This window comes from Suncus etruscus, chromosome 3, assembly GCF_024139225.1.
Source record: "Suncus etruscus isolate mSunEtr1 chromosome 3, mSunEtr1.pri.cur, whole genome shotgun sequence".
In the NCBI taxonomy this organism is placed as follows: domain Eukaryota; kingdom Metazoa; phylum Chordata; class Mammalia; order Eulipotyphla; family Soricidae; genus Suncus; species Suncus etruscus.
In genome coordinates, this window is record NC_064850.1 from 109,552,754 (window position 1) to 109,577,453 (window position 24,700).

The 24,700-nt window shown below is 46.8% G+C and overlaps 1 protein-coding gene across 1 annotated transcript in view; it reads right to left on the reverse strand.

Moving 5' to 3' along the window:
* The window catches only part of FHDC1 (FH2 domain containing 1), a 32,500-nt gene that overhangs the window by 3,043 nt on the left and 4,757 nt on the right, over window positions 1-24,700 (reverse strand). The window contains exons 2-10 of the mRNA XM_049769636.1: window positions 23,202-23,263; window positions 22,220-22,322; window positions 16,141-16,226; window positions 15,956-16,056; window positions 12,999-13,069; window positions 12,784-12,891; window positions 9,867-9,937; window positions 6,617-6,734; window positions 1,756-1,920 (exon numbers count right to left, since the gene is read on the reverse strand). Of these exons, the coding sequence (XP_049625593.1) occupies window positions 1,756-1,920; window positions 6,617-6,734; window positions 9,867-9,937; window positions 12,784-12,891; window positions 12,999-13,069; window positions 15,956-16,056; window positions 16,141-16,226; window positions 22,220-22,322; window positions 23,202-23,263 (885 nt within the window). The remainder of the gene's footprint in view (window positions 1-1,755; window positions 1,921-6,616; window positions 6,735-9,866; window positions 9,938-12,783; window positions 12,892-12,998; window positions 13,070-15,955; window positions 16,057-16,140; window positions 16,227-22,219; window positions 22,323-23,201; window positions 23,264-24,700) is intronic.

A 24,700-nucleotide genomic window follows, 5' to 3' on the forward strand; every position in this document is an offset into this window, starting at 1 on the left:
AGGATTTGGGGGGAGCAGTACTGTTTCATAATGCAGAGATGGATGGACTCTAGAAGCTAACAGGAAAAGCGGAAACATACAGAGATGCACACAGTCACTCACACACTCACATACTCACACTCATGAAGCTTCCTTATTTGTTGCCTAGCTATATCCTTCCTTTATTGGGGACTCCCAAGCAGTGCTCAGGAGGACCAGGGGCCCCACCAGCAATTCTCTGCCATCCATTCAGCACAGGGGCCCCTGATGTGATGCTGCTCAGGCTCTCAGTCCCTGATGGCCACAGGGCTGCCACCCAGCAATGCTGGGAGGATCATGTGGTGCTGAGAACAAGTCTGGGTCCAGGGCACACTAGGCTGAGCCCTAACTGTATCTCGAGCCAGTGATGTCCAGTAAGAGCACTGTGTACCGTGGGAACTTTTTCCCCATGCCCCCTCTCCTTCCAAGGTTCTGGGAAGCTCTGTCTTGGCTGGGGAGTCCTGGCTCATCCTGCAACACTGGCTCCCCTCCCCCCAATGTCCTTAGGTCTCCAAGGCCACTTCATTTTAGGGCTGCCTGGCTGAGTGCAGGGGCCTCTTCTAGGCTCTGGCACAGCTGAGCTGAGCCCATCACCCAGGTGGCCTGAGCGTGCAGGAACTTCTGGCGGGAGCGACAGCCTCAGGAAGCCAACTGGGCCTGCGCCACCGCCTCCACTCCCCTGGCTGAGCTCAGTGCTTGGACGCAGCAGCCGGAATGTGGCCTGGCCTGGCCTGTTCCTCCCGCTGCTGAGAGAGGAGGGGGAAGCACTCCAGGCTCTGGGGGCCTCCCAGGAGACCCAGAGAAATCTTGCAATCCCCCTCAGAAACAGGCTGCGGAAAATCCTGCCTCTGAAGCAGCAGGGTGCAGGGAGAGTAGGTGTCTCAGCAGTGGGTTCGATTCTGACCATCCCTCACCCCAGCACTATTGGGTGTGGCCCCCACAACAATAAGAATCAATCAATACATGATTAATCATACAGCACAGGGAGGGAACGTGCTGATGTGTGTAGCTCATCACCGCCCTGGTGATGTGTGCATGGTTTGTTGCTGTTTGTGGGGTGGGGGTGGGGAGTGGGGTCCAGATTTCCTCTGTGGTGCAAAGGGGCCCCAGGGCCAGTCCCACTGATACTCAGCCAATTGTCTGGTGGCTCAGTAAAAGGGGACCTGCTGGGACCATAGAGTCACCGTGGTGCTGGGGACAAGAGGGACACCAGGCTCAGGCTGAGCCTTGGTCAGTCACATGATGTGACCTAACCCCTAACCCCTCCTAGACTGTCTCTCTGGCTCTGCTCCCCTGCTCTTTGTTCTTTAATGATTGGGTGAGTTATGGGTGTGAAGCCAAATCCAGAGACTTTTCTAGCTGCTGCACTGATGGGAGGGGGGGGAGGGAGTGGAGGTTTCCTGGGTACAAATGGCCCCAGCAATGGTTCTGGGGCTCAAAGCTAGAGCAGAGGAACTGTGATCCTTGGAAGAGGAAATCCTCGGGGATGAGGGACAACAAGAAGGGCCTCTGGGGTCTCTGGGAGTCTTTGGAGTGGACCGGAAATGGTCCACTGCCCTGCTGCTGTCACACATGCTTGCAAAGCCTGGAAGTGATGCAGCTGAGAAGGCATCAAGCTCCCTTCCTAATACCCCAACCAGCTCAGGGCAGAACGCCTGGGCCAGACAGTCCTAGAGGGATGAAGGAAAGAAGGGAGGGCTGGGCCTGAAGGAAGAAGGAGGAGAGCACTGATCATACCTTCACGGCTTTGTTGAATCGGAGGCAGAAGTCGTGAAAAATCTGCAGACACTCGTCCAGCTTCACTGTCTCCTTGTCCTCGCAGAAGAAGTCGATGAGAGTGTGGGCCTCACGCTGCAGCTCCAGCTGCCACTGTTCTAGCTCTCTCAGCTTCTCGGTGGCGAACTGTGGGAGAGAGAGGCAGGCTGAGCCACAGGGGCTGATAAGGAAAGGAAAGCATGTGTGTGTGTGGGGGGGGGTAGAGAGGCAGGTTGCATATATTCAGAGCTGAAAGGAAACAACCCCCAGACAATCTTGAGGTAGTAAAGGGGCTCCTGTGGGAGCCTGGAGAGCAGAACCTGCCAAAAGCCACTCAGGAGCTGAACACCTACTTTGGTGGGACAGAGAAGCTTGTGGTGTGAACTACTACTGGTCTACTTGGGTTTTGTTTTGTTTCTGAGCTCAGGAGTGACTTCTGGTAGGGATCCAGGAATCCTAAGCAGTATCAAGGATTCGAATGAGGGTCAGCCATGTGCAAGGCAAGTGACTTATCCCCTGTTCCATGGTCCCACCACCAATTCCCCCCTCTCTTAGAAGCGAGACTGGCCAAGGGCTGACATGGTCAGTCATCCTAGGAGAGGCTTTTAGACTTAGTCCCACCAGTGCTCCACACCCATCAGGGCTCGAAGCCCTGAGCCTAGTGAAGACTCCAGCCACACTTGCCTATCCATGGGGCTCATCCAAGCCCACTGGGTACTGGGCCTACCCCCCACTGTGGGAGCCCACCTGTACAATTTAGTTGGTTTGGGATGGATAAAGCATTCCTATTTTAATAAGGTCTTAAATATTGTGGGGCTGTTGGGTCACACCTGGAGGTGCTCAGGGCTCACTCCTGCCTCTGTCTGGGGATCATTCCTGATGCGGCTTGGGAGGTCACATGGGGTGCCTGCATGCAAGGCAAGCTCCTAAACCTTCATACTATCTGTCCCCTCAAAACTTCATATTTATAAATATGTTTTATTTTATTATTTTTTTTTGAAAAATATGTGTAATTTTATTTATTTTTTTTTGTTTGATTTTTTTGGGCCACACCCGATGACTCTCAGGTGTTACTCCTGGCTATGCACTCAGAAATCGCTCCTGGCTTGGGGGACTATATGGGACACCGGGGGTTCAACTGCGGTCTGTCCTAGGCTAGCGTGGGCAAGGCAAGACATCTTACCACTTACCGGGCCATGGCTCCGGCCCTTATTTATTTATTTATTTATTTATTTATTTATTTATTTATGTTTTTGGGCCACACCCTGTGACACTCAGGAGTTACTCCTGGCTATGTGCTCAGAACTCGCTCCTGGCCTGGGGACCATATGGGATGCTGAGGGATTGAACCATAGTCCATCCTAGGTCAGCCACATGCAAAGCAAATGCCTTACCGCTGCAGCACAGTTCTGGCCCCTATAACTACATTTTAAATTAAAGAAATTATTTAAATTTTGATGGGGCATGGTGGTAGGATGAGTGACAATTCCACATGAGCCCTTCCTCACCAAATCTTGAATAGTCATCAAATCTTCTAGAACTCTATGGCCTTGGAGAAGTAGGTTCTGGCTCAGCCAACAAGCAGAATGGGAAGGGGGGGGGTTGTTTCTCCCAAGAGCTCCCAACCCTTTCAGTGCACATAGATGCCTCTCCTCTGCTAGTCCCACTCTGTGGCATTCAGTCATGAGCAGAAGTGAAGTGAAAGAGTGGGGAGCCAGGTCAGAGCTCATGGAGCTGGGACCCCCAAAACCAAACAGCCAATCCCCTGGTTTGTCTTCTCCCTGAGACAAATGCAGCAGATTCCTGTGTGAAGGAACCCATCTCTCAGGCTTTCCCAGCAGCTGGCCTGTGAGAAATGTCCTTGTGCAGTGGGGTAGCTTGCCCTGCTCGAAGGAGTGGCTGGAAGAGCCAGGGAGAGCCATGAAACATAAAGGCAAAATCTGGCTGGCCACAAAGATAGAAAGAAATTAAGGCATTTGCCTTGCTTGTGGCCAGCTAGAGTTCAGTCCCCAGCACCCTATAGGGTCTCCTGAGCCCCACAGAAGTAAGCCCTGAGCACAGAGCCAGGAGTCAGTCTTGAGCACCACTAGGTGTGGCCCCAATTCCAAAACATATAAACCACACCCTACTTAATTCCTTAAGATGGGCCCTTCCCAATCTCTCCTACACTCTCCCCCTTTCCTGAGACCAAATACTCAGAAAGTCAAAATGCAAAACTATTTAGCAAACCAGATGCCAGAGAAAGTAAGGCTGTGAGTCAGGAGCCCGAGGCTGCGTGTGCCTTCACGCTGTGTTTTTCTTTATGGAGAGAAGGGTATTAATGAAAGGATAAATCTTTGCCTGTCATTCATCCATTGGGGGATGGATCCCAGCCAAGAGCAGCCCCACAGCAGGAAAACAGGCACCTGACAAGAATCTACATGGGCCAGAGCTCCACCTCGGATGTCTCATCACTGGATCTGTAGGGCTGAGAGATACCAGGAAGAGATGTGTCGGCGCTCAGCTGGCACCAACAGGAAAGGAAATACTTTGAACAGGGAAAGGAACCTGAAAAACAGCCCCACTCCAAGTGATTCGCTTCGAGTTAGTCTTATCCTCATAACTTCTCATTCTCCCACAACACCAGAGCCATGAGCTGAGAACTCCAAAAACCGACTAACCTCAGCAGTGGGGGAGCAGATTCTCTTCTATTTCCCATTTGCCTGGGTCAGATTAGGGTTGCCAAGCAAAGGATGCTGTTTCTCAAACCTAAGAGCTCAATCTAAACATGGTTCTGTAAGCTGCACTCCTGTCACTGTTCAGCTCAGAACCCTTCAATAGCACCCCTAGAGTTAGACCCCCAAACCTGAAGTTCTCAGACCAACATTCAGACCCTTCAAAGCCTCACCTAAATACCCTTAAAACAAAATCATTATGTCCCAGGGCTGGTGAAAAATCTCAGTGGTTAGGGGTGTGTGCCTTGTATGTACATGCCTGGCACTCCATAATCCCCAGAGCACTGATGGGTAGAGCCTCAGAGGCCCCCTGAGCACTGCATTGGTGGCATATAGCACAAATGGGCTTGAGCATTGAACCACCAGTCCTTAACAGCTTACTGCTGGGAGGTACCTCCAATACCCCTAGAGGGAGGAGTCCTGGTTCCCTGTAGGGAGGAGCCCTCTATGAATGAGGCCTAGGATTCAATCCTTTGCTACCAGTGCAGCTATCAAATGTACACAAAAGTGGTAAAGGGGGAAAAGAGAGATTCAACTTGAAAAAGATAAATCTAGGAAGCCAGAGTGCATGCTAGAGGCCCATGAAGATCTTTAGTACTATGTGGTCCCACCTAAACACAGAGCCAAGTGTTAGCCCCAAATACTGCTGATTGTGGTCCCACACACAAATCCCAAGTAAATGAAAATAAAAGTAGCTGCATAGTGGTTCAGAATAATAACACAGAAGGTAGGATGCTTGCCTAGCATGCAGCCAACCCAGGTTCAATTCCTGGCATCCCATTTGGTCCCCTGAGACTGGCAGGAACAATTCCTGAGTTCAGCGCTAGGATTAACCCCTGAGCACTGCTGGGTGTGGTTCCAAAACCAAAAAAAAAAAAAAAAAAGTAGTTGCCAGGGGCAACTTATTAATAGACCAAAATATGACATTGCATGTGTGAGGCTCTGGACTGAATATCTGGTACTGCCAATAAAATGAACAAAAATACCTCAAAATAATAAGAAAATTTATGCTTGAAAATATATCAGAAAGAAGGGTTTAGGGTTCAAAGTTTTAAACCAAAGCACAACTGAGACAGGCTGCTTTTCATCATCTGCCTCACAGTGCTACTGTTCAGCATTAGGTTTTGGCTCTGAATGTAAGATGTGGGGGATGCGACGCCCCGGATTCTAATCCAGGCGCGTGACAGGCTGCTCCTGGCCTGGATCTGGCTCAGCCTCAGCTGAAAGTTTCCTTACTAGGACTGTTTTTATGGGGGTGTCTTCTGGGCTGTCTCACTCTGAGGGGGTTCTGAGCACTTCCAATGAGAGTTGGGCTATATTTGGAAGCAAGTACACGAACACCTATTATTAAAAAAGAAAAATAGAGCAGAGCCAAAGGAAATCCAGCACTTACGAGTTGATAGAGCCTGATAACAAGCCAAGCGTGGGGATCATCTACACAAGGTCCAATCCTGCTCACTCCACCCCCAGAATCTGGTCCATCTCCCACTATGGACACTGCGTGGACATCTCCATGGGAGTCTGAACAGGCAATGGATGAAGGGGTGCTGTCAGCTATGATAATGAGTCATGGTGAGCTGTCGCCAGCAGCTCCCCTCCGCTGTTTTCTGCTATCATTCAGAGCTGTTTCTGACCCGCCTGATAGGGCTAATGTATGGGGGGCAGGAGCTAGGCACAGCCACCCTATGTTTGTGTCTCTCATCTTAGGAGATGCACCAAGACACAGCTCGGGTAGTTATGAATAAGGATCCATGTAGGCTCGGGTGTCTGTCTGGTTTCCACAGAGCTTTGTTCATCCTGCCAGGCTGGGACACAGGAAGTCCCCAACAGTGTGTGTGGGGGCGGGGGGATGCCCCAACCTGAGATACTCACTGCAATTCACTGCAATGGGGCACCAGCTGATAGCATGCAGGAAAAACGCAGGGAAACCACAGACACCTCAAGTCCCAGCCCTGGCAGCCCCATAAAGAATGACCAGTGTGGCTCCCATGGCCGATTTAGGATGCACATGAACACACACACACACACACACACACACACACACACACACACACACACACACACACACACACACGGCTGTGGTTGTGGCTTGAAAAAAGCCCCACAGGCTGGCCAGTATCCTCACTGACCTGGAGAAAATCTTCCATCTGCTGACAAAGTTCGCTGTCACGCTGGATGTTTTCCCTCAGAGATTTTGTCCTGTCGAACAGTGAGTGCAGTTCAGCCTCTGTGTTATCCAGAGATAATCTGCAAGAAGAAAGGGACGAGTGGGTGGGCGGTGGGGCTGCATAGTCACTCATGAGCTCCGGCCATTCCAGCCTCACACAGGAACCCTCCAAGGGCTCTGAGGCTACCCTGGAGTGGGGGAGGTCCCAGTGCTTGTGCACTGGTCAACCTTCCTAAACACACACTTGGCCACAAAAGCCTATACATCAATAGGCTTTACATACAGGGTTCCACCCCCGTCACCACCATAGTCCCCTGAACACCAAGCTGGGAGCTGTCCCTGAGCACCACTGTGTGTGGTCCCCAAATTTAAAAGATGGGAAACTGGCTGAGGCTTTGTTCTTGCGGATAGGCTAAGCTGAACCACGAGACCTGTAAAGCTGTTTCAACAACTATTGGAGAATCTTGATGCTAACAACTAAGAGCTATGAGCTTGAGCAAAAGCAGTGCAGGTAGGGAGTTTGCCTTGCATGAGATCCGCCTAGTTTTGATCCTAGGCATCCCAGATAGTCTCCTGAGCACCTCCAGGAGTGATTCCTGAGTCCAGAGCCATGAGTAACCCCTCAGTATTGTAGAATGTGGCTCAACAACAATAACAACAAGAACTAAGGGCCAGAGGCCAGAGTGATGGTTCAAAGAGTGGAAAACAGGCTTCACATGTACAATATCCCCAAATTTCAACCCTGCCTTGCTGGGTGTGGTCCTGGTGGTCACCCAGTGCCACACTGTCACACCAGAGCACCCCACAGGCCAGCACCATCAGGCCAAGCATTGACACATAGGTTCCCTAATAGAACAACCACCATAAGACAACAGCCAGTAGAATGTTTCCTTGGGAAATTTGAAGAGAAATTCAAAAGCTCTGAGTTAAGGAAAGCCAGGCAGCCTGGGCTGACAAGCCTGACATGAGGGGATGCAGAGACACTGAGCAGACACCACAGTCAGCTAAGCAGAGCAGTGGCCTGCATAGAGAATGCACTGCAGGCCCGGGGCATAGCCTTCAGAGATTCTCAGCAGGGGTGGAGGGGTTCGGGGGATGTGACCGTCACCTGGTAAAGCAAAGAGGCAAGCTAAACCCAGTGGAATTTAGCCACAGATTTGTAAATGAGGACACGCTCAGCTCCCAGGGCCACTCTAATTTTCCATTCCAACAGTTCCACTGTGCAATCATTTTCACTGCAACTGGCACCTGTCAGGGTACCTGTTTGTTCTTCCAAGTGCCTTTTCTTTCAATTCAGCCAAACTTACAGGGGTACGAAAGAGGGGTTAGGCACTTGTTTTGTAGGTGTAGACCCAACTCAATCCTTGATACCACATATGGTCCCTCAAACACTGCCAGGAGTCATTCCTAGAGTGTAGCAGACACATACCCAAAGCTTACTGAATATCTTGTCCCCCAACTTTCTTTTTTTTCCTTCCAATTTTCTTATTTTTCCAATTTTCTAATACAGAGCAAATTCCCCAATGAAATCTGACAAGAAGTGTCTGTGTCAGTGCCCTGACTCTTTCTACTCATCTTCTGCAGACATTTCTGTTAGTCAGAGGGAAACTATTCCCAGTCAAATTTTCATTCAGTAAGTCACAGCTCAAGCAGTCTGTATCTTGAAAGAGGCTCCTTCTCTGGGGGCCATAATCTGGCTATCTGTAAACATGATCTAGAAACTGTTTCTACCTTGGGACTGATAAACTCGTCCTGGAAAAGACCTGTAATCTGTGGTTAGATTCCACCGTCAGGAGCAGTAAGCCAATGACAGAGCTCGGTGTGAAAAGCGATGATTCATGTGTTTATACATATGGCTCATGGCTGCCCTAAATGGGTGTCGTTACTCAAAACGTAAGCCTTGAATGTGAACTGGGTTGATACGAGAGGGGTGCAGGGCCTGTAGCCAGCTTGGGGTATCTCTTTCCCAACCTGCTGCATTTGGTAACACTGAGAGCTGGAAACCAGCCAGGCTGGTATCTACACCATGGAAATCTACAAATCAGGTCAGGTTACTGCCCTTTACCACTGGACACAGATAAATATCCAAAGAAAACTCAAAATAGGTGCTGGAAAGATGGCTTGAAGGGAGTTCATGTCTTGCATGAATGAGGCCCCAAGTTTGATCTGGTGCCTTTCTGGTGCTCCCCAGTACCACTACCTCATTGAACCACCTCTGCACAGATGCACTGGCTCAAATAGCATTGCTTGGCCAGTGGCCAGGCCCTCGTACTGAGCCACCGGGCACTCAAGGCCAGGATGAATATCACCTGGAGTGACTCCTGGGGCCCTAAGCACCACTGGGAAGGCCCCCAAAATAAAAATAAAAATAAAAATAAAAAAAAAAAGATCACAAATGAAAGGAAACAGAACAACACAGCACCCGTAAGAGGCCATCTCTACAACAAAATACATATCTATATTAGGATTTGAAACAGACTCAAGGCATGTAACAAGAGCTCTATGTTTGGTAGATACTTTCTCTGTGAAGTTGAGTGACTAATTTAAAACAAAATCCTTTTGCAGCCCTTGGCCAGGCTCCAAGGCGTAATGCAATAGAAAATAAATGTACCATGTGAGGTTCTACCAGGAAACAGTGATGTATGGCTTGGAGAGCCTGAGAGATACCAACTCCCAGGGAGCTGGCTGCCCTGTTTGAGCTCTATCTGTTGGGTGTGGAGGGATTAGAAGCTCTTAATCCATCTGTATTTTTTACACTGATGATATTCATTAACTCAGACTGCAATCAGTCCTTTTAGATTAAAAATAAGGATTAGGCTTATTCCCCACCCTAAAAATTGGCCTGCATCTCAACCTGAGAAGTGTACTCTCAGCTTTCGACTCACTCTGAAGAAGACCGTGTTCTCTCTTAGAGGACACACAGCTTTTTCCTGCTTTCTCCACTCACATTTATCTAAATAAATTACTTAAAAAATTATTTCACTTCAAAAAACATATAAAGAATGAAAATGAGGATTAATTTTTTTAACACACACACATACATACACACACCCTTCTCTGTACGGAAATGAAAGGAAGTTCTGAAAGTTCAGGAAGGAAAAACTAGTCAAAGTTTTGACTTGAATCTAGAAGGTGTGACTCAGTTTGCTGGTGGCTGCACAGATCTCCAAACACTACCCTTCTCACACTCGCTCTTAGGACCCCCCAAATACCTTGCAGCCTCCTGGACGTGACGTAAGTTTTCAGAAAAGTTTAGAAGAGCAGCATCTTTCTTCTGGGCTTCCTAGAAAAATATAAAACAAAACAAACAGAAATTTTTCTCCCCATTGGAAGACAATCAGTTTCTCGAATTCTAAAAAAAAACCTTATCATCCATGTTCATTTTCCCACTCCTGCTAGATTCAATGCCATTCCTTGACACATGAACTCTAATATTTTTAGTCCCTTTTACCAGAAATCCTTTACTCTCAAGGTATATTTCACTTCCCAGAGCAACTGATCCTGACATAAAATACAGAATAACTCAATGGGAGGAGGGAACCAGCTTAGCAGGACCTATTGTTGCTAAGAGAACCCGCATATTCTGCTTAAATACCACCCATACCTGTGGGGCTGTCTTCAAATAACCGAGATACCTTGCGTTGGGTTGTTCGACCAGTTCGCAAACTGAGTTTAATCAGAAAGTGCACAAGCCGTGGGCTGCTCGGCTTCTTCTCCTGTTCAGAGGGGGTATGAGAAGGCAGAGGGAAGGAGCAGCTACCAGTCTAGAGGACTGCTCAGAGCATCAGGGACTGCCAGGAAGGGCCTTAGGAAAGTGGCTCAGTGGGAGGCCACATGCATGGTGTGTCTCAGGCCACGCACTGTAGGCTCAAAAGTGCCCATGTCACTAACTCTGATCCTGGCTTTACAGTATGGCACCTGGTGCTAAGAACAAGCATAACAAAAGATGGAGGAAGAAATTAAAAAGTAAGGCGGAGACAGTACGGGGACTTGCCTTGTTGTATGTGGCCCATCTGGGTTCGATCCCAGCACCACATAAGGTTCCTTGAGCCTTTCCAAGAGTAACCCCAGAACACAGAACCTGGAGTAAGCCTGGAGCAAGTCTGGAGCACTGCTAGGTATTGTCCCCAATTATCCACCCAAAAATGGGGGCCAGAGAGATAGTACTGGAGTTAAGGTGCTTGCCTTGCATATGGATGACCCCAGTTTGATCCCTGGCACTGCATATGGTCTCCTGAGTTCTGCAAGGAGTGATCTCTAAGCACAGAACCAGAAGTAAACTCTGAGCACTGTCAGCAGTGATCTTAGGAGAGGAATAAGCTCTGCATAGTCTGGGTGTGGCCCAACTGCCACCAAAACTCTGAAAAGAAAATAAAATAGAGCCTGGAGGAAAAATGTAGGAGTTTGGCAAGCCTGTGTTGCAAGCAGATGGTCCCTGTGTACTGAGCAGAATCCTGACCGCTTTGCTGGTTCAGCCCAGCAGCTCTGCTGTCTGTGATTCCTCAGCGCTGCAAGGGATTTCTAGCAGCCAGACATGTGCAAGCACCCCGACTGCAAAACTCAGACCTTGGTGAGCATAATGGTCAAGTGTGTGACCCCACAGCTGAGAGGTGCAAGTCCCAAGGTTGGGAGCCAGTGGGGAGCCTCCCAGTCACTATCACAGCAACATTAACAGCTGTGAAGAGAAGAGGGAGGGGATCCAAAAGAAAATAAAAGACACAAAGGGCTGGCAGGGGCACTATTCTGAATGTCATGTGGACAAGGAAGGCATTTGACGGCTGAAAGGTCCTGAACTGAAACCACCTTTGGAAACCAAGTCTTCTACCAACAATAGGCACATCCCAGGTGACAGCAGCTAACCTGAGCACCCTGTGCGCTATCTTCAACCTCTCAGTGACCAAGTTCTGGGGTAGTAGCACCTCTCCAGTTAGATGAGGAAAATAAAAACCTTCATCAGTGGGACATAAAAGGAAAGGTACTAGGGGTTTTAACGGTCATTAGGATCCCAGAAGCAGATCTTAGGGTGTAGGAAAGTCTTTCTATGAACCTAATAAGAAACCTTGTGCTTGGAGGCATCTGGAATGTTGGGAAACAAGGTTGTTACTAATTTTTGTTTCTTTATTTTGGGGAGTTTGAGACCACACCCAGCAGTGCCCAGGGACCATATGTGGTGGCAAGGATAGAACTAGGGTTGTCACCAAATGGAAGGCAAGGGCTATACCTCCCATCTCTCCAGTGCTCTCTCTCCCTTTCTTCCTTCTTTATTTTGTTTTGTTTTCTTTCTTTCTTTTTGTCCCACACCTGGCAATATTCAGGGGTTACTTCTGGCTTTGCACTCAGGATTCACTCCTGTGGATGCTCTGGGAAACATATAGGGTGCCAGGAATTGAACCGGATCAGCTCTGTGCAAGACTAGTGCTTTGCAGGATTACCCACTAAACTATTGCTCCTTCCCTGTTTGTCACTTTTTAAACAGGAAATGGAGCGTTACAGGCTTAAGTCACTTGCATAGAGAAGCTCCAATAAAGAACAGGCCCCAGTCGCCCACATTTGTCCTGCTCCTCCTTGAGATAAACACATGTTATAATAGCAGGGCATACCCTGGTTCTTGGAGAACAGAAACAGGGGTGATTCTTTATCATGGCTTCACTCTGCATGCAACTGACCTGATGTGAGTCCCTGTGTAGCATGTATGAGCCCAGGGATTCTCCTTGTCCTCTTCTGTGATCCCCAAACAGTTTAAGCCCAAAGCTACCTGGAGGAACCCCTCTAACTTATCCTCCAGACTATCCTCCACCTGGCCTTCTAGTCCTCAAAGCAAAACCAACCTAGCTGGTCCTACTGCTGCCCTGGACTTCAGCTGACTCCCCTTTGCCAAGCATGAACCACAAATCCCCTCACTTTAGGACCTAAAGCCTCTGGAATCAGCCTCCCCAGCTCCTTGGCTTCCCATCAATCCTCTAACCCCTGGGCAGCTCAACTCAGGAATTTGCAAATAATGTTATGTTTCTGCCAATTTTCTTAGACCTGCCAGTCATCCCTGGAGCTCTCTCTGATGCTGCTCATTCCCACCTCCAAGGGGGCTACCCCAGCCCCCAATCTCTGTCGACATGTACCCCTGCCACAAACCTGGGCGACAAAGTGCAAAAGGTTCATGCCGGGTTTGTTGGCTTTAGTGTCCGCCAGTTTGAGCAAAGAAGACAGTTTAAATCCTACAGCGTTGCCAGCATATCCTCCCTAAGAAAAGCAAATTAAGAGAAAAATAAATAAATACATCAGTGTATACCTTGAGAAAAGTTGCAAATAAAACCTTTTTTTTTCTTACATTTTGAACAATTACTTACAGCATTCATAATATTGCCTGCCTGTAGCACCAAGTGTAATATTGAATGCAGCTCCTCACAAGACATCAGCTCTGTGGGCAAGAACACAGCACAGTGTCAAAGAAAAGCCTACGGCAGGCAGGCTCAAAGACAGCTGTAGTGTGGGGGTCAGCTCTGGCCTCTGCTGTTGACGTTGGGGAGAAAGGTCACATGGGCCATTCTGCTTGGTGCCTGTGGTGGCCACTGAGTTTCAGGTGCTGAATAGCCATAGCTCTCACGGAACCACTCAACACAGCATTTTCAAGCAGTGGAAAACACAAAAGTCCAATTGAAACTCAAGATGAACTTTCATTCTCATCAATTAATTTTTTTTTTATTTTTAATTTGGGGGTCATACCCAGCAGACCAGGGAGCTATTCCTGGTTCTGTGCTCAGGATATGCTCCTGGCAGTGCTCAGAGGAGACCACATGGCATCAAGAATAACATCCAGGTCTCCCATATACAGACCAGTTACCCCAACCCTTGGAGCCATCTCCACATGCTGCATTTCTTCTTCTTTTTTTTTTACATACCCAACTGACTCATTGAAACTACACCCAAGAAATTTATGGAACTTGAAAAAAGCAAAGCAATATTTTGCTTGGTCCATGAGCTATGAGGAGTTAAAAACTAAGCAAACTGGGAGAACATGTAAATAACTTGCAAAGCACCCATCTTAGGAAATTGTCCCCCAGAGAATCTTTACATTTTATTCAAACTTTACCTTTCATTTGGACTGTCTTAAAGGCTTAGAAACAAGGAACCTTTTAAATCACAATAATATATTGGCAAACTAACTTCTTCTACACAGAATCTTTGCACACACACACCTATGTAAACAGCAATATTTAAGACTGTTCATGTATTTGAAAAGCTAAAAAGTTTATTTTAAAGTACAATATGTAGAGATAATAAAATGTGACTATCACATGGGGAACGCCATTAAGTCTACTACTGCTTTCAAAAAATTATATTTGGATTAGTGCCTAAAATTCTTATCTAAGAAGGCCAGTTTTTGCAGGGGAATGAGATAAGCAACACTTCTACCATGCTCACAAATGTAAAATATGAAAACATATTTTTCCATTTCTACTTAAACAGAATTATTCCTCCTTCCAAAGTTGCTGCCATCACCTTGGGAAGAGAAGAAAGGGTAAAAATCAAAGGGTAAAAAAAAAATTTGTGGAAAGAAGAAAAATTCTTCTTTCTCACACTCATAATCTAAGAAAGGCTGAAGAAAAAAAGCTTTAGCTCTACACAGGTTTCTAGTAGCTTTTCAAGCACCAAACTGGAAAAGCAAATAGGAATAAATGATTCCTACCACATAAAATAGAAATCCAGAAAGTGACTCAGCAGAAATGGGGCTGACCCTGAAAGAACATGTGGAGAATGGGTCACCAAACTTTGGCCTCTGTGAGAGAAGTAAATACATGGGAATGCCTGTCTTCTCCTCAGCAACGCCAGGAAGCAAGGCTTTGACCATTGAGAAAGAGACCAGAGAGCGGTTGAGAAGGGTCTCCCATGGGAAAGCAAACACTAAAAAAAAAAAAAAAAAAGGAGTGGCTTGTCCTCTCAAAGGCAAACAGCCAGCAAATGTTTGGTCAGGAGAAGACACCAGAATAGAAACACCAGGAAGTTGGTAGACAGACCATCACCAAGAATTGGCAGGTGATAAGAATCAAGAAGCTTCTGGAGCTTCTGGAAAAGTTGCTCCTAGGGGCCGGGCGGTGGCGCTGGAGGTAAGGTGCCTGCCTTACCTGCGCTAGCCTAGGAGACGGACCGCGGTTCGATCCCCCGGCGTCCCATATGGTCCCCCAAGCCAGGAGCGACTTCTGAGCGCATAGCCAGGAGTAACCCCTGAGCGTTACCGGGTGTGGCCCAAAAACCAAAAAAAAAAAAAAATAGAAAAGTTGCTCCTAGATGCCCCAGAGGCCAAAGCCAAAGATGAGAAATGGGTTTGGGCCAGGAACCCAATGAGCTGAACACACACACACACACACACACACACACACACACACACACACACACACACACACACACTACACAAGAGTTACTACATGTCCACCACATAGACACCACACATACAAGCTATTCATGGTACACACACCAGACATGTACCATAGACACTCTCCACACATAAGTGACACAGAGACATTCTCTAGAGACATCACATATATACCACATTGAGACACTAGGTCATACACCCACATACTTTACATAACACTTACATATGCCTCACCACATACATAACACATGGCACTCACTATACACATAGACTATAGACATACCACACAGAGACACTACACCACACACTCACAGCATTATTGGACACTCGTTATACACTCACACCACATAGAAACTCAGAGAGTCACTACAAAACACCATAGACTTCCCATAGTCACATACACTTGAGACACAAGGAGAGAAACAAGAATGAGCTACGTTGGGGCCAGAGTGGTAGCGCAAGTGATAGGGCACCTGCCTTGCTCGCACTAACCTAGGACAAACTGAAGTTTGATCCCCAGGCATCCCATATGGTCCCCCAAGCCAGGAGCAATTTCTGAGTGGATAGCCAAGAGTAACTAACCCCTGAGCATCACTGGGTGTGGCCCAAAAATAAAAATAAAAATAAAATAAAACAAAGAATGAGCTACATTCAGTGAGGTTTACTCAAAAGCATGAGCTGTCTGAAACCTTTCACAGGAGGATAATATACTTACTTATTGGCTCATCAGTGAATTCAATAATTAATTAGCTAGAAGGAAGTAATTGGATGTAATCCTAGAGAGCCAATCCCAGTTAATTCTCATTTTCCTTTGAGAGTGTAGCAAAATTGGGACTTTCCCATTGTAATTCCAATGAATAGTTTTTATTTTTTAATAAATGGCTACCAAATTCAAAAACACCAAATGACACAAAGCATTATGTATGGACTTACCTTTTGTAGCAGTTCTTAGGATTGTTATGTCTGTGTACAGAGAAGAACAAGAAGGTAAAAATTCCTTCTTTAGCACCATGGCTTCAATCCGAAGCAAATAGCTGAAAAACAAAGAGATCCTGTAGGTTCAGCTGTCCTGATCATGCCAGCCCGACCCTGTGAGGACAAAGACCAGTGATCCTTACTTTGGCACCTGAATTAAATAGTGCAGAAAGGAGTCTGCCAGGGACAGCTTGGACACATCGCCGCTAAAGGATTTTAATTTCTTTATCTAAAAGACAAATGAAAGAGAGAAAAACAAATTCTTAGGATCCAAAGGGAACATTATTTTAACTCTCATCTTAGAATTCCTGTCAGGAAAGAAGATACGGGACTATGTTCAAGTCAATAAAAATGGCCCCTAGGAAAAACTTGACAGCTGCCATCTTGGAAAGAAGAACACTCCACTCAAAAGAAGAAAAATATTAAAATCCATAAGAAGAAAGAGCAGAGGGCCCGGAAAGATAGCACAGTGGCGTTTGCCTTGCAAGCAGCCGATCCAGGTGCAAAGGTGGTTGGTTCGAATCCCGGTGTCCCATATGGTCCCCCGTGCCTGCCAGGAGCTATTTCTGAGCAGACAGCCAGGAGTAACCCCTGAGCACCACCGGCTGTGGCCCAAAACCAAAAAAAAAAAAAAAAGAGCAGAGACTCCCAGGCCCCTTTCAGGTGGCTGAAAATTACCCACAGATGAATGATGATAAACTACTGGGAGTTTTCACCTAGGAGTGTGATGATCTGAAGAAGAAAGAGATGGCTGGGGAGATTTTGAGTAGAAAAAGGTTCTGACTTGGAGTATCTGGGACAAAACTTAATTCTGAGCCAGTTCTAATACAAAACCTTCTATAGGTAAGTCCCTTTTAGTCTCTTTTTAGGAAGGTATTTATTGTACACAACCAGGTTCTCCAATTAAAGCGTGCAAGGACTGTTTAAACCATCAGAAAGAAATGGTCAAGGTGTCTCTTCCCCACCCCACCCCCAGACCAGGCAAGAAGACAGAAAGTGCTGCAGGACACCTTTTCTTTTTCATCTTTGTGATTTGCCATCACTGAGCAATACTCGGGCTCAAGTTTGCTTTTCTTGAAAGGTTTTTAAGTGTCTCTGATGCCCAAGGCTCTGAGCTCATAGTACAAACACAGGAATAAAGCTGTAAAGTCCCCCTAATTTGGAGGGACCACAACCATGATTATGTTCTTCTGTTGTCCACTTTTATTTGCCAGAATCTCTATAAAATTGTCTTATAAAATTGATGTTATTTGTCATATAGATAAATTTTCACAAGTGTACTTTGAAAAATAGAGATGGCCACAGTGATGGTATGCGGATGCTTTGACCAACCCTGGTTTTATTTTAGTATCACATATGGTCCCCCAAGCAAATTTAGGAATGACACCTGAGCATGGAGCCAAGAAAAGTCCCTGAGTACTGTCAAGTCTTGCCCTGCCCCCCCAAGTAATAAACAAGGACCTGAGAGATGGTACAATTGGTAAGGCATTTGCCTTGCATGAAGTGCATTCCTGTTCAAGCCCAGGCATTGTATATGGCCTCCTGAGTACCACCAGGTGTGGCCTACACACCCCAATAAGTAAATACATAAGAGAAAATCAAGCCTGACATAGCCAAGGAATAGCCATGCAACCAACAGGTAGGGTTGAAAGCTATTAAAATGTTTTCAAAGTATCTCTGCTAGCAATCAGGCATTCCTAAAAGCCAGGCCTCTAACAGGCAGACTCATCCCCACCAGGGTCATAGGTACAGGTCAAATCCATCGGGTGGTGAGTGGGACCCTTGACCACAGCTTTCTGTTGAGCCTGGGAGAGTGGGTCACTCTTGGATTAACTTGGGAGCTACTTCGATGGAACACGTGCTAAACTGGGACTGACACCAATTCACCCATTACTTACGTCATGAAGAAAACATGGTTATAGATTCTGAGTGGGGGGGGATGGATTTAACTTGTATTTGTGTACTGTCATAATTCCATTTCATAATGTGATTTAAGTTCATTAAAAGGAATTATGGTACCTCACAGTGGTAGAGAGGTAAAAAGAGGTGAGCAAACCCTGTAATTATTTTACATTCTCATCATCAAAAAGCTTTTATCAAACACTGAGCTGATTTTGTGAGCTAAGCCAAGGGACTCACATTAGGGCCCAGCTGGACCTGTGTCTGTCCCAACAACCAACAGCTTTTTCTGAAAGACTCCAACATTCCCAGGACCCAGAGAGATAAAACGGTGTGTAAGGTACTAGCTTTGCACTGAGCCAACCCCAATTCGATTCCTGGTCCCAGTTTTGGTCCTCTGACCCCACCAGATGTGATCCCTGAGCCAAGTAAGTCCTGAGCACAAGTCCCAATTTCCCCTATTCTCTCCCCCAAAAAGACTCCTACCGTTCTCCTGGACAGGCCTTTTAGTTCTTTTCTAATTCTACTCACATAGCCCTGGTGCAGCCACCCTTCCACAGACAGGATGAAGAGGAGAGAACAGCTGGCCTACTTTCTAGCCCTGGTTCCCACCCAGTGAGGAAGAACTCAGGTTGGTGGGCCTAGGTACTCTCCTCAAGTCTCCTCCCTCTCTTTCTGGGTTAATAAAGGCTCTCTGAAGTGCCTTTATTTCTGACGTGACCCCACTTCCCACATGAGCAGGACGATGAATGTTGACAGCTGGGAAGGGCTAAGCAAGCCCCACCACAGGATAACCTCCGGCTGACTTGTTGGCTGTGATCTGGGAGAAGAGGCGTTTGTTTCCGCACAGTTTTCAACTAGCTGATAAGATTCCAGGCTCACTGACTGCAGAGGTACTGGAAGGAGGGGGACTATGCCCTTCCTTCCTCCAGAGAAGGTGTAAGCACCCTAAGTGTTGTTCAGTGGAGGGACAGAGTAGGGTGAAATGTCCTTTCTGCTCTCCTCACCTGAATCACTAGACAAACTTTGTGTGTGGATTAAGGGGACACACACACACACACACACACACACACACACACACACACACACACATCATAGTTAGCATCTAACTTCAGTTTTCATGGCAGGTTTTGAGCTCAGCCCATTCTGAAAGACATTGTCTGCCTAAGGGCCTGCAACAAGAGTTCAGAGTGACTTAAAGAAGCAGTTGCTTCTTGCACTTTAAAGGAGCACAGGAGATTACAACCTGTGCTGGGGAATTTGTGCCAGAAACTCCTCCTGTATTTATAACACATTTCACACCCCTACTCTGCTCTCACTTGGCCTGTTCCCTCTGCTTCGCTCTCCAACATCTGGGCCTGGGTTTCGGGATACCCAAGTTCAAACAGGAGCATGGACTCCTTAGTTCCAGAACTAAGTCAGTTTGTCCATGAAGTCTTTATTTGGGGGTTCGGGAGACATACCCAGTGGTGCTCAGAGCTTACTCAAGTATCACTCCTGGTAGGCTCCAGGAACCATATGGGGTTCTGGAATCAAACCTGGATCAGCCACACTTAGCTATCATTCCAGCTTCAAAGATTGAGTCTTGAGGGAGCTTCCTTGGCCAGCACAGACCCTGGAGTGCTGAGGGAGCTGGCAGCGTATTTCCTCCCAGGAAGGTCAGGGTTTGTGAGTGTTTATGGGCTTGGTAAGTTGAAGCCCAGAGCCACAAATGTCAACAAGGAGGCAGAGGGTGGTGACACTAATGAGGTGTGATTGAGGATGGTCCTGGAGAGGAGGGTGAGGAGCTAGAAAGGGGCCATTTTTCACTTCCAAAGTACCCCCAGGACTCAGGTGCCTCTAAGTTTCTTCCTTTGAATTGTAGCCCCCACAAAACTCAATTGAGATCTTCCAAAGTCAGTTTTTGACAGCTAAGCTGCCTCCCAGAAGGCCTGTTCAGTGTTCTAAGGTCTTTGCCGTCTTTAATCACCTTTGAATTTTACATTAGAAAAGAAGTGAAGTGACTATCTCAGAAATCTCCCCTCTCTTCCTGGCAGGCTGACAACCTCCCTCAGGCCTTTCTAATGTCCAGAGAGGGAAGGAGCTTGCAGTAGTGCTATCAAGCGATAGGGTGTTTGCCTTGCACACAACTAACCTAGGATGGACCACAGTTCGATCCCCCAGCATCCCATATGGTCACCCAAGTCAGGAGCAATTTCTGAGCACATAGCCAGGAGTAACCCCTGAGAGTCACCTGGTATGGCCCAACCCCCCCCCAAAAAAAAACCCAAATCTGATTCCCTATTAAAACTCCACCAGTCCAGTGGGCAGTGGAAAACTGAGCAGGATGGGGAGGACAAGGACAAGTTGAAGCAGGATTTGATTTCTAGAACAACCAAATCATAAAATAGGAGGGGAGCAGGAAGGGCACCTTAACATGCATGAGGAGCTATCTGGTCAAATTCAAGGTCTCACACATGCCAGTCATGTGCTCTGCCACTTGAGCCACATGGGCTAGAAAGATAAGTCAACAAGCTGAGCACAGCTTTGTATTTGGAGTTTGATTCTCCATCACCAATAGCCCCACCAGGAGCAAACCACAGCACACAGTCGGTGTAAACTCTAAAATTCAAATTAAGCACGATCCATCTAAACAAGGCTTTGGGATGTTCTTTCTTTTGTTGTTGTTGTCTGTTTGTTTGTTTGTTTATTTGGGAGGCCATACCAAGCAATACTCAGGACTTATTTCTGGCTCTGTGCTCAGGAGTCGTTTCTGGAGATGCTCAGGAACCATATAGGGGTTAAACCAGGGTCAGCTCTGTGCAAAGCAAATGCTTTAACTCCTATACTATCTCTCTGCCCACTAAATTCCCAAGAAAAAGATTGACAACTTTTCACTACATGAGATCCAGGGTAAATTTTGATTTGTGTATCTCCCTCAATTCGTTAAGACCCTTTCCAAATAAGTGCCACCAATTAATTGGTGTTACTTATCTAACTCCTGGATTTATTTGCATATTGGTGTCACTTACCTAACCTAGGAGTTAGGACAGTGAGTTAAGTGACACCAATACACAAAGAGAAAAGCTGAGGTCGAGAGGGGTCAGGTCCAGAGTTATACTTGGACTAGATAGTGACCCACTAGGACTTTTGAACTGGCTCTGTGAGCCCCTTATGGGTAAGGAGCAGCCTCACAGCATCAATTAAACCTGAGCAGAAGGGGTGGGGGACAGGAGGAATGGGCAGTTTGCAGAGAAAGAATAATTTCTACTTCTTATTTGGTTTTGTTTTGGAACCACACCCAATTGGTGCTCAGGGCTTATTTATTACTGGCTCTGCTCTCAGGGATCACTCCTGGTGGGTGGATTTAGGGGATCATATGGATTGCTGGGGATAGAAACCAGGACAACCAGGTAAGCTATACAAAGCAAATGCTCTATTTGCTATACATTGCTCTAGCCCCTTCTACTCTGTCTAAGATTCTTCTCTCAGATGTCAAAATCACAGGTATGTAGGCAATTTCTTTGATAACCACACCAAACATAGAAAATAACATCATACTATGAGAACTTAGAAAATATTTTTTCTAGCTTTGTCCTACCCACTTTTCCCACACACACATTCTATTATATCCCTAACCATTTAAAAGTTCTGTCCAAAAAAAAAAATCAATCACTTTATATTGTGGGACCATCATAGCAATTTTACCTTTGAGACTGTTAATACAACTGCATTTGTTAGCCATTTGCCCATGTCTCCTGAATTTATGTCAAAGTGGTTGTTTTACATTAGAAAAGTATCTGGGGAGATAGGACAGCAGATAAGGTTGCTCTCAGCCAACTCTGGCTCTGATCCCCGGCACCCCATTAGGTCCCCTGAGAACTGCAGGAAAAGATCCTTGGGCGCAGAGCCAGGAGTAACCCCTTAACACATGGGCATGGCCCCCAAACCAAAACAAACAGTATCTATAATGTACAATAAACTTGGTTTCCTGAGGCAAGGACCAGGATTTGGTAACAGAAGCAGCTACCAAAGAAGTATTGAGTGTCATATGCCAAGGCTCATGTTAGGTGCAAAACTGGTTTAATCACCTCAATAAACAAATGATGTCAGCATCTCCATCCTACCTTTATAGGCAAGAAATGCAAGTTAGAACCTCCCCCAGTTCCCTAGTGAAGGCCACAGCTCCCTTAAATCTCTGTCCCTTTGGACTGAGCCACTTAATACTTTCACATTTGAGAGCTCTGGATCCAGGTCAGAATGGATCTTTCCAGAGTGGGTTTTGATGCCGCAGCCCATTAAGTGTTGATCAGCTTTCCCAGCTCCACATATCCAGGCCCTTACCTCCTCAGACTCTGGCAGCAGCTTAAGGATTTCTCGCAATGTCTCTGCTCCATAATGCTCACTCTTCCCTTGGTGAATGTCTTCCACAATGGACTGAGGGGACCTGGAGGAGTAGAGGCAGGCTTGAGGGCACCCATGCCAGAGACTCACACAGCCATCTCCACCCTCCTCTCTGGTCTAGACATCCCTACAACATCCACTGCCAGGAGAAGGGAAATCCTGACTCCCTATCAAGAAGCCCCTGAAACCCATATTTCAGCACCCTGAAAGGCTCAGAAGGAGGCTGTCATGAGAATCTCTCTGGTCATGAGCATTCCTGCACACAAGCCCTCCTTTCTGCTTTAAACATTGGAGTTTAAGAGCCGCAGAGAGAAAACAGGGGTGAAGGTGTTTGCCCTGCATGTGGCTGACCCCTAGTTGATTTAAAATGTATTCTCTCACCCTAGATGGTTTTTGAGCACTATCAAAAGGGATCCTTGAGTTTAGAGCCCTGAACACAGCTAAGTATGACCCAATATCACCCCCCTAAATAAATATAACACTTGGGGCTGGAGAGATAATACAATAGGTAAGGCCCTCTCTTTATATACACAGATCATCCAGGTTCGATTCTCATCACCTCATATGGTCCCTAGAACTTTCTGGGAGTGATCCCTGAGCACAGCATCAGGAATAAGGCCTGAGCATCACTGGGGTGGCCCATAAACAAATGAAAAAAATACTCAAGTTTAACTCAGGGCAACATTAAAGGATAAATCTACATGCTACCCAACTTGAATAACCCTAGTTCCTGGCACCCCACCAGACAGACAGTGCTTGAGTGGGGAAGGAGCAGAGAGTACTTGTAGACTCATCAGAGCTCTGGTCTATGAAGGCTCCATAGTCCTTCATCTCAGTTTCTGCATGCCTCGAGGCCAACGCCTCAGGTTCTGATGCTGATAGTGGGACCATGACTAACTCCAAAGGCAGGCAAGCATCTTACTTCTTAAATTGCTTGAGAAATATTCCAATGTTCATGTTCCGCTTTGCATCCAAGATGGTAATCTGAAAAAAGAAAGTAGGTGATTAAAGTTATTAAAAATACTGGAAGAAAGATGAGAGTAAGAGCTACCAAATAAAGCATTAATGGAGGGGCCAGTGATTGAGGCCACACTTGGCTGTGCTCAGGGTTCTGTGCTCAGGGCTCACTCTTGGCAGGTCTTAAGGGAGTGTATGTGGTGCCAGAGATTGAATTTGGGTCAGTTGCATGCAAGGCAAGCATCCTAGCTTTGTACTATCTTTCTGGCCCCATATATAATATATAATAACAAGACTCCTCACCTCACCCTCATCCCCACGAATATCTCTCTTTTTCCTTCCTTAAGCTTCATGTGCTGCTAGACCTTGCAGCCCCTCCTTGGCCCCCTGAGACTCTAAGCCCACCTACAGCCACATGAGAAAAAGTGATAGAGAAATTGTTCATTATTCCTACAAGAACAGAAACTGAGCCTCAGAGAAAGGTTCCTTGTCATCCCAATTTCAGTGAAAATATCAGGGTGGAGTCCATGTCCTTCCAACCGCACTTTCCAGGGAGCTTCCAACAAGGTGGGGGCAAGGTTTGTCAAAAACCTCCACACCACCCACATGCCTGACCATGTGTCCTATTGATTTTCAAGTTGCCTCTTTGGGGTGATAGGGTGATGGAGATACATGATTTCCCAGTGAGGGCCAGAGCACAAACAGACTGGCTGTCACGAAAATCCATTCAAACTAGAGAACGCAGAGACAACTGTCCTGTCATTGTCCCAAGCATCTGCCATCTGCTTCCTTGTTGGGCCACACTGGAGCCTTCTAGAGCCTTCTAGTAGTACATTAGGAATGTCCTCTGCAGAGGGTCATCGCTATCCAGGTAATTGAGCTTATCTTGCTGCCCCTGTGAACAATGGAGTGCTGTATGGTGAGGCAAGCCCTGAGATCAGGGCTCCCAGGAGACAGACTGAACCAGTCACCTTGGCTCCCCACCAGTTCCTGTACTTCAGTTTCTCTGGACACCCCATTGCAGGACAAGCAGGCAGGACCCCACAGGATCTGAGGGGTACCCGGCTACAAAACAAAACAAAACAACAACAAAAAAGACTCTCCTGCTCAGCCTCCAAGCACCAAGGCAACAGATCTAACTGGGCTCCCAGTTTTTTCTCAACAGTTCTTGGACTTTCACCTCCTTTCAGAAACCAGCAAATCTGACCCCCCCCCCCCAACCCTTTTGTGTAAGAAAAGGAAATGACCAGGTCTTAGCTAAACAGCTTGAGGTGGAGACTGGAAAGATGGAAGGAAAAATGTGAGTTCTTGTCTAGCATGTCAACGTACCCTTAACCCAGGCTCAGTTCCAGGCACTGCCAGTGATCCCTGAGATCACCAGCAAGGTGGCCCCTGAGCACTGCTAGGAGTGGCCCCAAAATGAACAAATAAAAATAACTTAAATGTGGATTTAAGTAAAAATTC